General features: G+C 38.7%; 2 protein-coding genes across 3 annotated transcripts; one reads left to right on the top strand and one right to left on the bottom strand.

Annotated features, from left to right (window-relative positions):
• Window positions 1-55: 55 nt before the first annotated feature.
• On the top strand, window positions 56-2,233 carry lysmd1 (LysM, putative peptidoglycan-binding, domain containing 1). Of its 2 annotated transcripts, XM_067407209.1 has the most exons (4): window positions 70-158; window positions 453-741; window positions 856-1,163; window positions 1,450-2,233. In XM_067407209.1, exons 2-4 carry the CDS (start codon window positions 562-564, stop codon window positions 1,595-1,597), a joined length of 636 nt encoding a protein of 211 aa, XP_067263310.1. In that variant the 5' UTR covers window positions 70-158; window positions 453-561; the 3' UTR covers window positions 1,598-2,233. The 2 variants fall into 2 exon arrangements, with proteins under 2 accessions (XP_067263302.1, XP_067263310.1); XM_067407201.1 differs by having other exon boundaries at window positions 56-741.
• Window positions 2,234-2,592: 359 nt separating this feature from the next.
• tnfaip8l2b (tumor necrosis factor, alpha-induced protein 8-like 2b) lies at window positions 2,593-11,480 on the bottom strand. The gene is made up of 3 exons (XM_067407221.1): window positions 11,291-11,480; window positions 6,048-6,367; window positions 2,593-4,078 (listed from the first exon to the last, which is right to left on the bottom strand). Exons 2-3 carry the CDS (start codon window positions 6,363-6,365, stop codon window positions 3,836-3,838), a joined length of 561 nt encoding a protein of 186 aa, XP_067263322.1. The 5' UTR covers window positions 6,366-6,367; window positions 11,291-11,480; the 3' UTR covers window positions 2,593-3,835.
• Window positions 11,481-12,435: the final 955 nt, after the last annotated feature.

Genomic DNA, 12,435 nt, shown 5'->3' with positions numbered 1-12,435 from the left:
TGTCCGAAGGAACCGATTCGCCGAAATGAGTGCGACATGGGCGGATCTTACATTTAGCCGACGCCATGGCAACAGAAGCTAAGCTAATTTGCTAAGGGCTTGTAACAAATAAGTTTCAACAGTGTCTGAATTTAGAGATTAAAATGTAACGGCTACCGGTAGGTTGTATAATTTATGTATTTCTTAATGTTTGATTTTATTTTAGAGGCATCACTTATTTAAGCGAAGCACATTAACTTATATCTGTTGAAACTTCTCTGGGACTAACGTTACGCAGGATTGAATTATTATTTCTCATAGTGTTATTTATCCACTGGTTAAGTGGCGTTAAAAGCTTTATATCGGTTCGTAATGTCGCTCGCTGAACAGTTTATTCCAAGTGCGTGACCATTAAGTAAGGGATTGTTTATGTTTATTGCTGACTATTTCCTCCGTAATTTGACTCATAACAGGACTCTGTTATGAGTCCTGCCGTCATGCGTTCAGCAGCCGCAGATGGTCAGCTGGAGTTCATCCTAAGTCATTAGTAGTTCAACGCTTGATCCCGCTTGAGGTCGGGTCATGTCCGCGGATCACTCAGCGACACAGACCGGGACTCACGGCCTCCTCCGCGGCCAGCGCACCCGGTCCTACGGCAGCCTGGTGTCCTCTTCATTATCACCCGTGAGACAAAGACGAATTGAACACAAAGTTCAGCCCGGTGAAACTTTGCAAGGACTATCACTGAAGTATGGCGTGTCTGTAAGTAGGCTAATCAGAAGCAGGTATTTGAAGAATAAGGTCATTCTGGCTTTTTAAAAGGTTAGTTTGAGGTAATGACATAATTATCAACATTGTTTTTTTATTTCTTCACAGATGGAGCAAATCAAAAGGGCAAACAGACTGTACACAAATGATTCAATATTCCTGAAGGAGTCCCTTTTCATCCCTGTGCTGACAGAGTCTGTGTCTTTCACAAATGGAGTGGAATTGACAGAGGAGGAGTCAAGTCCAGCACAATCACACACAGAGATTTCTAATGAGACTCCCAAAAGCCAAACAGAATCTAGTAGATGTGAAGTGAATGCTGATCTGTCACCGGTGGAGTACCTGAAAAAAATAGACAGCTTGATCAGTAAGTCAAAACAAGCAGCTGTGAAAACCTGCCAGGAGGGAGAGAAACAGTAAGTTGTCGAAATGAAATTATGACTGCTGTCATTATTTTTAGGGAGTTACAAAGTTCACATATTGAAATCGTTTTGTTTGCTGTCAAGCAAGTCATTTAGCAAGTTTCAACTATGAGTTATATGACTCAGGAGGGGTTACAATGAACATCAGCTGATTCATTAAACAGGTTACACCTATATAGAAAGCCATTATCAACCTATAAGGAATCAGTTCCAAAATGAAAGTATTGAAATGAGTTCCAGTAATGAAATCACATAAAACTTTAACTTTTGCATTTTAAAGGTTCTCCTCTATGGAGCAACTCCGTCACAGCAATCGGAAGTTCGACACAGTATCCTCCCAGCAGGCCATATTGGGAGCTGTTCCCGTTACCATCACCAGACGGACCAGGAATTTGAGGGATAGGGAGGATGAAATCTTCCAGCTCTGATGTAGGTTTATTCTGGTGTAGGACTCTTCTGACTGTTTTCTGTTTATTGGTAAAAGTGGAATGTTTTAGAGGGCTCCCTCTTCTGGTTTCATGTATTTAAATTGTGATTGCTGGAGAGATTTGCAATAGTCCTGTTTTTATAAAACTGCTAACCGCTTTAGACATGCACCCATATTAGCACTGTAAAAACGTTAGCCTGATGCCTAAAAGTAATAATGTGAATTAGAATTCTGCTGTATCCAAAGTAATGAGAGTTTTAGGTTTGATGTGGACGATTGCATTTGAGCAAAAGAAATCAGGAATGTAGCTTGTAAAAATAGTGCACTTGCTAATTCATATTTAATACTACCTCACAAATAATGGATAGAAGTACTTTAGTTTTAGGAAACTGAAAAAGTATTTGGGAATGTGCCATTGGACATCTGCATCTTTCAATGCATAGTTTTGCACTGCAGTCTCGTGCTTGGTTTTGTTTTTTTGTTTTTTTCCTGATAGGTTTATAATGTTTTCTGAACATGATAAAGAACCTTTGTTCTTTTTCAGGATGGTTTAATGATTTGCATCAGTGATTTGTGAACGTAACACCCCACAGTAAATTAATGTAATATGAAACAGATTAAATGCCATAAACACAAACTGATGTTGGTCTTTTAAATTGGTCTTTTGAAATCTTGAGTGATAATCCGTGTCAAAGAAGATGATCTAAGGTTACGCTTACACGACGACAATGTTCTAAAAAAGGAAAAGTTTTTCATTTTGTGTTTTTCGCATACAGACGACAACTTTGTAAAAATGATCCCAGTTCACACAGATCCATGAAAATGACTAAAAATGCCGTATTATGTATGCCAGGCCACTAGTTGACGATGCCATTTTGTAAAGAAAAGTATAGAGATGATAGCAGTATCTTTTTCAAAACTTTGGAATATCAGGCCCCCAAAATGCTGGTGTCGTGTAAATGAATGGCCAAAACTCAAAAAGTTTTCCAGTTTTAGTTGAAAACGGTGTCATGAAAACGGCCACATTGTAGCAACATGTAACTAAAGCAAACATTGTGTTATTCAGTTGATGTCACAACTGAATTGCAGCATTCTATCAATCATATGCATTTCTAACCTGGAACACTTTTAGACAATAATTATGAATATGAATGTTTTCCAAACAACAAAATGTAGTCATACATTTACACATACATTTACAATTACAGTATAGCTTACAGTAAAAGTGGTGTAAATTATTACAATTTAAAATAACCTTTCTATTTTTTATATATATTTTAATATGTAATTTACTCCTGTGATGGCAAAGCTGAATTTTCAGCAGCCAGTGATCAGACTTCAGTGTCATATGATCCTTCAGGAATCATTAGACTATGCTGACTTGGTGCTCAAGGAAGCCGTGATACATTTTTCCAGAATTCTTTGATGAACAGAAAGTTCAAAAGAAAAGCATTTATTCAAATAGAAATCTTTTGTACCATTATATATGTCTTTACTGTCACTTTTGATCAATTTGATGCATCCTTGATGAAAATATTTTTATAAAAAAATCTTGCCACAAACTTTTGAATCGTAGTATATTGCAACACTGTATGCAAATTACATAAGCAGTGAGTGAGGGCTGTAGATATTTATTTATTTAGTGGTTGTTCCATTTTAGAACACAGACGATCCCTCTCAGAGATGTTCATGTCAAAATATAGTTCCTTACTGTAGTGCCAAGCTTAGATTTGTATATCGTAGCCATAACCACAAGGTAACACTAGATGGCACTGTGAAGAGAGTGCCTCACTAAAACGTGTTTTTGTGTTCTGGTTCTTGTTATTTTGTTGTCCTTGGAGGTAAATATTCAGCTCAAAAATGTTAATAGCATTGAGCAATACATTTTACTCTAATTTACAGCAGAGTGGGCAGAATCCCAGTGGTTTAAACATCATTATTACAAAATAAGTAGTCTAGAAAACCTCCATCAAATGCAGCTGGAGTGTCAGAGCTTAAAAAAATTGTTCAGACGATATTTTTACATTTGATCTGAGCTTACTCCGGCAGTGGTTGTGGCTGTGTTAACACTATCAGGCCACTGAATGAATATTCATTAACAGCACAGTAACACTATTTCAAAGGTTGAACTGAAGTCCAATGCCTTCAGTCAGTCACGTTCTGCCTTTTTTGGTTGCATTGAGATCACGGGTGGCCCTCCATGCCAATCCTGTAAAAGTCTGTCAGTGCTTCGCTGTCCTCATAACGTCCCGTTCTCCAGCAGTTTGTTAAGCCCGTTGCAGATTTTGGTGAGGTGAGGTTTGAGGGGACCAGCTGGGTTGTAAAGCTGGGTGAGGAGCTCAGGGTCAGCGTAATGGTTGAAGACATGATTGATGCGTCCATGCGATTTTGGTGTGAGGTGAGTATTTACAAGTTTCAGAAGCATGTCCCTACTTTCTTTCAGGATCTCTGACATAACCCCTTTGTCAAATGTGAAATCTACCTAAAAAGGAAAGAAGAGACTTTAATCAACATGAAGTACAAATCTGGTTACAAATACACTGATCAGGCATAACATTATGACCACCTTCCTAATATTGTGTTTGTCCGACTTTTGCTGCCAAAACTGCCCTGATCCGTCGAGGGACGGACTCCACTAGACACCTGAAGGTGTGCTGTGGTACAGTATCTGGCACCAAGATGTTAACAGGAGATCCTTTAATAATAATAATAATAATCCTTACATTTATATAGCGCTTTTCTGGGCACTCAAAGCGCTTTACATATTGAAGGGGGAATCTCCTCAACCACCACCAATGTGCAGCATCCACCTGGATGATGCGACGGCAGCCATATTGCGCCAGTACGCCCACCACACACCAGCTTATTGGTAAAGAGGAGACAGAGTGAGGAAGCCAATCAGTGTATAGTGATGATTAGGAGGCCATGATGGAAAGAGGCCAATGGGCAAGTTTGGCCAGGATGTCGGGGTTACACCCCTACTCTTTTCGAAGGACATCCTGGGATTTTTAATGACCACAGAGAGTCAGGACCTCGGTTTAACGTCTCATCTGAAGGAAGGTGCTTTTTGTCAGTATAGTGTCCCCATCACTATACTGGGGTGTTAGGACCCACACAGACCACAGGGTGAGCACTCCCTGCTGGCCTCACAAACACCTCTTCCAGCAGCAACCTAGTTTTCCCAGGAGGTCTCCAATCCAGGTACTAACCAGGCTCAGCCCCGCTTAGCTTCAGTGGGCAACCAGTCTTGGGCTACAGGGTGATATGGCTGCTGTCCTGTAACAGGCTACAGGGTGATATGGCTGCTGTTTAAGTCCTGTAAGTTGTAAGGTTGGGCCTCCATGGATCGGACTTGTTTGTTCAGCACATCCCACAGATGCTCAATTGGATTGAGATCTGGGGAATTTGTAGACTACCTCAAACTCATTGTGCTCCTCAAACCATTCCTGAACCATTTTTGCTTTGTGGCAGGGTGCATTATCCTGCTGAAAGAGGCCAAAGCCACCAGGCAATACTGTTTCTACGAAAGGGTGTACATGGTCTGCAACAATGATTAGGTAGGTGGTACGTATCAAAGTAACATCCACATGGATGGCAGGACCCAAGGTTTCCCAGCAGAAAAATGCCCAAAGCATCACACCATCTCCGCTAGCTTGCCTTCTTCCCAAAGTGCATCCTGGTGCCATGTGTTCCCCAGGTAAGCGACACACACACCCGCCATCCATGTTATGTAAAAGAACGTCATTAATCAGACCAGGCCACCTTCTTCCATTGCTCCATGGTCCAGTTTTGTTGCTCACATGCCCACTGTTGGTGCTTTTGGGAGTGGACAGGGGTCAGCATGGGCACCCTTACTGGTCTGCAGCTATGCAGCCCCATACGCAACAAACTGCAATGCACTGTGTATTCTGACACCTTTCAGAACCAGCATTAACTTCTTGAGCAATTTGAGCTACAGTAGCTCGTCTGTTGGATCGGACCACACGGGCCAGCCTTCGCTCCCCACTTGCATCAGTGAGCCTTGGCCGCCAATGACCCTGTCACCGGTTCACCACTGTTCCTTCCATGGACCACTTTTGATAGATAATGACCACTGCAGACCAGGAACACCCCACAAGAGCTGCAGTTTTGGAGATGCTCTGACCCAGTCATCTAGCCATCACAATTTGGCCCTTGTTGAACTCGCTCAAATCCTTCACTTGCCCATTTTTCCTGCTTCTAATATCAACTTTAAGGACAAAATGTTCACTTGTAGCCTAATATATCCCATCCGCTAAAAGGTGCCGGGATGAAGAGATAATCAGTGTTATTTACTTCACCTGTCAGTGGTCATAATGTTGTGCCTGATTGGTGTGTATATATATATATATATATATATAATAAAGCACAGAATTAATTTCACGGAACATTAATTCAGAAAATACTAGTCAAATATCTTAGATGTTGTGTACCTCATGGAAACTGATGGCTGTCATGGCTCCTTGGTGTAATTTCTTTTGGAAATTCTGGGCCAGCTTTAGCTCTTCATCATTGAATCGATTGTGCCTGAAAAGGACAGCTATCTTCACCACCACCTTAATGAGATCTTTCACCACTTTCTGGGCCTCTGAGCGGTTTCCAGTGTACTCTTTTGACACACGGTAAAGCTCATCTAGAATCTCACTGCTGGTGTCGTCGATAAACATCTGCACCACAGACTTGTTGGCCATTTGGCTCAGGATCTTTTTCTGGGCCTTGAGAGCCATGTCCTTGGAGTTGAACGTCTCCATATCTTAAAAAGGAAAAGAACAGATTAATAATAATTGAAAATGCTCATATTTATGGTTTGTTACTTCCTAATACGTTGTGTTTTATCTTAGTGCAACGCGTCACTTTCTATATGATTTTTATTTAAGAGACCAGCATGACAGATTTAATCTTAGTCTAAAAATTATGTCATGTAAAATGGCCCATTTATGAAATATTCGTATGATTGCGAATTTTCCCTTGAGTTTTATTTCTGTTTGTGTATTGGTAAGAGTGTCAGACCTGGGAGAACTCCCACCATGGGGAAGTCCCCTTACAGTCTTACTTTTACTCTTTGTTCTTCAGGGGAAAGCTAATGTCATATAGGACCTCATCATTGCCCACACATCTCATAAACAACACTAATTGTTCTCAAGACTCTAATGACGTGTCATCATATCCAGCACTAGACTCTCAATGCGGCTCAATGACATCCAAACATCTGTGATCAGTGTGTCTGATATAACATGCAGTATTTCATCATGTTTAAATGTAGATGACAATGTTGTGCAATATAATTAAATGCAATAATATTAACTGAACTATTATCGACATGCACTTACTTTAAAGGGTGCCTATTATTCAAAATTCACTTTTGCATTGTGTTTGTACACAACCACCCTATAATGATAAAAATCCAACCACTCCTTTTTTTAATCCCCATAAATCATAAGCAGTGTCTCAGAACAAGCCGTTTGCAGATTCCTGGCAATGTGACATCACATTAGCAACAGGCCCCGCACACGAATGTTGACAGACACTGACATTTTAACATAGAACCGCCCTGAGCGAGTTCACAGCGAGATGTACACAGTCCACCATTGCTGCACTGACGAGAACCTCTCCCAAGTGTTTTAGGTGTTCTGTAGTTGGATGGATTAATCCACATAGCTCTCTCTATTTACTCTCTAAATCTGAGCCGCTGAAGATGAGGTGGATTAATTTTGTTTTAGAAGAAAATGCTCCCTCAACTCCACCGAAATTCATTTATGTCTGCGTGAATAATTTCACAAAGGACTGCTTTGTGAACGAATGTCAATACAAAGGGACAATACAAAACAGAGGTTGTGCTAAAAATGTGCTACTCAAGGATAGATCAGTACAAACTGTTCGTGATCCAGCTTACAGCCTCCAGAGTGATACTGGATATGGCAGTAATGAAGGTGAGAGCACTTTATTACAGTTCATTGGAGATTTACAGATATAAAGTATACCAGTTTATTAAGCACCACCTGAAAAGGCATAAGGTCTTTATATATTTGTTTACTGTAAGTTGTAGCGAGTGTATCCATGTACTTTGCGATGTATGTTGCAAGAGAGAGAGAGTTTATGGGTAATATTTTAATGCACGCTTGCATTGTTTTAAGCTCTTACAGTGATTTTCTAGAGTGAAAACAGACACTTTGATTTTGTGTGAAGTACAATAAACTTTATAAAACTCATCGGTAAACAGGCTTGTACTAATATAGTGGCTAAAAACAAGAAGACAATATAAGTTATAACCGTAATTAAACTAAACTATACCTTCTCTATCTCCATGCAGCATATATTTGCAGTTTGACACTGGAGAATCAGCTCGTGAAGCTCCGCCCTCTTAGGCTGAGCACAGCAGCTCATTTGCATGTAAAGGGCGCACACTGAAACAGTGCGTTTTTGCTCAACTCATGCTGAAAAAAAATGACCTGTGGGGTATTTTGAGCTTAAACTTCACATACACACTCTGGGGACATCAGAGACTTATCTTACATCTTGTAAAATGAGGCATAATCGGTCCCCTTTAAGCATTTTAGCTGATGTAGAACACAGCATAGCTTAGGATTGCTTCACAGATTGTATAATCAGGAGAACGTGCAAAGACATGTATGAAAAAAATACTCATTGCATAGTACTCACAAGTTCCTACATGAATCTTCAGATTGTATCATGATACAGGCATCTTATTTGCTTAGAAATGTTCTTCAGTGTATTTGAGTTTTACATATTTACTAGTGTTCTTGTCATTGTTGATTATCTTTTTGTGCAGCATTTATTAAAAATTCTTAACTAAATTACAGATGTACCCATAATTTGCGCAGCAATTCTGTAACAAATGCAATAACTGCAAAGTATATTAACATGCAAATGACATGCACTGTGTTCTTTTAAATGAATCAAGACATGCCAAAAGTGATGTAATATTTCAAAGCCGCATTAGCTCTGTTTTGCTTTTTAAATCCAATTCTGTTTATGGCGAACCAACCTGATTAAATTTTAATGCAGTTAGAGTTTCATTTCCTAATGAACTCTATTCAATTAGAAGCACTGAATGCATTAGAACAGCCATTACGTTCTGCGACATGGAACATCAAAACAACTACATAAATACCGATTTAAACAAATCAACATGCTGTACACTTCAGTTGAACTGTGAAAGCAGCATAATCCTAGGGTTTAACACTCACTACTTCTCATTTACTCTAATTAGAGCAAAACTGATCTGATGTGTAGTGTTTGACCACGTGGCTACATTTTAAAAAAATAAATATAAATAAATATATTATTGGTTCTCCTCTGGACTTCAAAATCTTAAACATCTAATCAGGCTTATACTTGGCATGATATTTTCTTTGCAATGTTTACTCTACATTACCTCACTACATTCTAAAATATAGTATGCAATATATTTTAATATATTATTTTAAATAAGAAACCACAGTTTGTGTGTAAATAGTCAATCGTGTGCATCAGGTAAGAATTATTATGATACATATTTAAAAAAATGTTGTAACAGTTCTTCATTTGATAAAAGATATTATTTAATAAAATAACATTTATTCATAAATAATAATAATTTGTTAATATTTTAATTTTAATATTATTTGATAAAATGTATTATTTAATACATAAAAGCACTGTATATTTATAAAAGAATTCAAAATTCTTGTGCTCATGGATTTTTTTTTTGAGGCCGGCACAGAGCTCATTCTTACCTGACAAGATGAGATATAAACAACTTTACCCTAATTCGATTACGATTGACTTTTAGTCCAAGACTCTTAGCTATAAAACATTTAAGGCAATCTAAGGTTAAGCAAATTCATTAATTTTATACCTTTTCAGGTGAAATGGCCATCTGTACCCACTCTCCTGATTTAAAGGTTTATCACAGACAAGGTAAATATTTAGCATTCCTCAGATGACTTCAGTGCATAGCCCGAGGCTCTCTCTGTGTATGTGTGTGTGTTCGCATGTGTGTAAAGCCCAGGGGATTTACAGGATGTGAGAAATCATGTTGTTCCTCCATCCTAAAGACCACAGTAGTCACCCTGTCATTACAAAGCAGCGAGTCACAGCACAAGCTCTAGTGACAGCACAGAAGAGACGAGTCAAAACCTGCATCTGAGATCCACAGGACTTAGCAGCCTACTCTTTGGGGGTTTTTATTCAGAGGGGTCAAATGTGACTTTTACAATAAATGTATATAAAAAATGAGAGTGTGGGAAGTCCTGCTTTAAGTGTGTGAGTGGGAGCACTATGTTTCTGAATGGCTTTAGGCTAATTTAAAGTGATTTATAGAAAGTCAGTTCTGCTGAAAAACTCCTCTTTGTGGTTTACTGATATTAAACTTTAAGTTTTTTTTATTTTTTTTAAGATAGGCTAAGATGGTCTTCAGCTGGTCTCCCTCTAAAACTAGCCACAGACAAGCCTAGGTGGCCAGATATGACTTTTAAACCAGCTTAGACTGCTTTTAAGATGGTTATTTTAGCAGAGAGAACCCTACCCAAACTATCATAAACCAGCATGGATTTCTAAGCTGGTTTATAATGATATTCTTGATCAACAAAAAAAGCTGGTTGACTGAAGTAGACCAGCTGGTTATGCTAGTTAAGATGCCTGGTCAGCATACCAGAATCAATGGGCCAGCATCCAAACACAACATATGCTGGTCTTTTCAATCGGATATTCTCTAATAACAGGCTTTTAGACTTATTATTTGGAAGAAATCATTAAAGAATCACGCCTGAATGTGTCCACCCAAGTTTTAAATCATTTTTATGCCTGTCTACAGATATAAACAATGATAAACGGTGAGTTTGCTGCTTGTGCCATGTGTTTCCCCCTCAGTATCTCCCCACAGCACCTGATCGTCGAGATTTGAGTATGTGATGATGTAACATATTGTGCAAAACTTTCCTTATTACCTAATACTGACTGTATTTTATTACAGTTAAATTACTGACATGTATGTGGTAAAAGTCCAGTGTTGTTTTAGCACTCGTATGCATGTGAAAGACTCTCACTCAGCTTGAAAAGTTGTTTTTTTTAATACAACCAAACAATGTACAAACCTGATCGTAAGGGAAGTGAAACTCAGGGCTGTTTGGCACAGATTTCCCCCCATATTTTTTCAGTTAAACCCACAACAGCCAATTTCTCCTGAAACATGCTGCTACCAAAAAAGCTCACAATCTATCCATAGCATGAGTTCACCAAGGTTAGGACACTGCTGACCCTGAATATGAGGCATTGCACTCTTTATTTCAGTAGAAGATTTTTTTTTTTTTTCATATTGCTGGCTTATAAAAAAGACTGGACATTGTTTTGTTTATAAAAGGTCTACCGGAACATCAGCTATCTCAGTGTGTTTTAGTTGTAACATGGGAGTGGTTGAACAAGTTTCAACTTGACATTATTGACTTCAAACCTCCATATTTTTTTAAGCAGACACTTTTAACTAAAGCAAATCTGTAAAATTAAAGCCTCTTTTGCAGTTAAAACAGAATGCTGGCATCTTTTTATCTTAATGACTTCTGAAAGAGCGCACCATGCTTTTAATCCACTGAAGTAACATCATCTCATGTATACATAATCACAGAGCTCTCTAATGTGATGGAGGAGAGGGCAGAGGTCAAGACTAAGACAAACTCACCTGGCTTTTCTCTCGTTCACTCTCCCTCTTCTGTTCAAACTCTCTGTCCTCCCTCTGCGCTCAGATCAGGTGGTTGAAATCCAGCGTGTGAGTGATGAAATAATCTCCTCAGACAGGTGAAATCAAAGAAAACTCCTCTACAATCTCTCTTGTGCTGTAACAAGTCCACTGTAACAAGATAATTTGACTTCTACTTCCTTGAGGAACTAAATGTATAAGACACACCCCTGAGTGCTTCTCACTCACTCTCTCCCTCTCTCGCTCTCTGTATCTCTCCACCCCTGTCAGAGTGTTAGCTGCTGACACGGTGTGTCTGCTTGCCCTAACAAGTGCAACTCTTGTAAAGAATTCAGCAGTAATCCTGGATGCGGCCCAGTGAAAGGGGAGGTTTTAGTCTCTTTGTGATCAGTAGAACTGGTATGCAGCCACAGTCATCACAAACACTGCTATGTTTCTCAATAAAATGTCTATTAACATTATTACTGGACTCAAATTGTGATATTTAATTTATTACGTTCTATATTAAGTTATATTTTCAGGTCTGGAACGTCGCAAACAAAACAATCAGAGTGATACAAACAGGGAAAAGTCCCAGCACCCTGTACTGTATTGCAGCACTCATGGAAATGCGGTCAGCCAATCAGATTTGAGGACTGGACACTGAATGGATAAATTATAATACATATAAATATAATTTTTCAAGAGAACTATAGTCTGTTTTCCATCAGTCAGTGTTGTTTGCTTATTGATCAGTGTCTCGATCTTTTGTGCCTACAAAACCATGACATTATATTTCTCTGAATAACACACACACTTTGCATGACCGGGACAGTTATTTGTTTATCCATCAAAAAACACAGAAATTTCATTGATTTTATGCAAATTGGCTGAGGATCAGTTCATAGATTTTTCTCTGACATTTATGTGTCAGCAAGGTTCAGCTCATTATTTCAAAATGCATTTTTAAACTTTTGATAATAACAAGAGGGAAATACTTCATTCCCCATGCTGTCTTTTGGCATGTACACTAGAGATATTACTCAAATACTCAAAAATCAAAGAATTCTATGTATATAAGCACATATTGTTAGTATACAAATGAAAAGTATGAAAATGTATAAGGAAGTGTATTTTTCTAAACTTCC

This window comes from Chanodichthys erythropterus, chromosome 2, assembly GCF_024489055.1.
Source record: "Chanodichthys erythropterus isolate Z2021 chromosome 2, ASM2448905v1, whole genome shotgun sequence".
Classification (NCBI taxonomy): Eukaryota; Metazoa; Chordata; class Actinopteri; order Cypriniformes; family Xenocyprididae; genus Chanodichthys; species Chanodichthys erythropterus.
This window is presented reverse-complemented; position numbering and strand designations above follow the sequence as displayed.

What these genes read in the sequence shown, in the direction of transcription:
- lysmd1 (XM_067407201.1), top strand. Translation starts at nt 562, where the DNA reads ATGTCCGCGGATCACTCAGCGACACAGACCGGGACTCACGGCCTCCTC. An exon ending in CACTGAAGTATGGCGTGTCT is followed by an intron (nt 742 to 855) that starts GTAAGTAGGCTA and finishes ATTTCTTCACAG; the next exon opens with ATGGAGCAAATCAAAAGGGC. An exon ending in TGCCAGGAGGGAGAGAAACA is followed by an intron (nt 1,164 to 1,449) that starts GTAAGTTGTCGA and finishes TGCATTTTAAAG; the next exon opens with GTTCTCCTCTATGGAGCAAC.
- tnfaip8l2b (XM_067407221.1), bottom strand. Translation starts at nt 6,365, where the DNA reads ATGGAGACGTTCAACTCCAAGGACATGGCTCTCAAGGCCCAGAAAAAG. An exon ending in CAGCCATCAGTTTCCATGAG is followed by an intron (nt 4,079 to 6,047) that starts GTACACAACATC and finishes TTTCCTTTTTAG; the next exon opens with GTAGATTTCACATTTGACAA.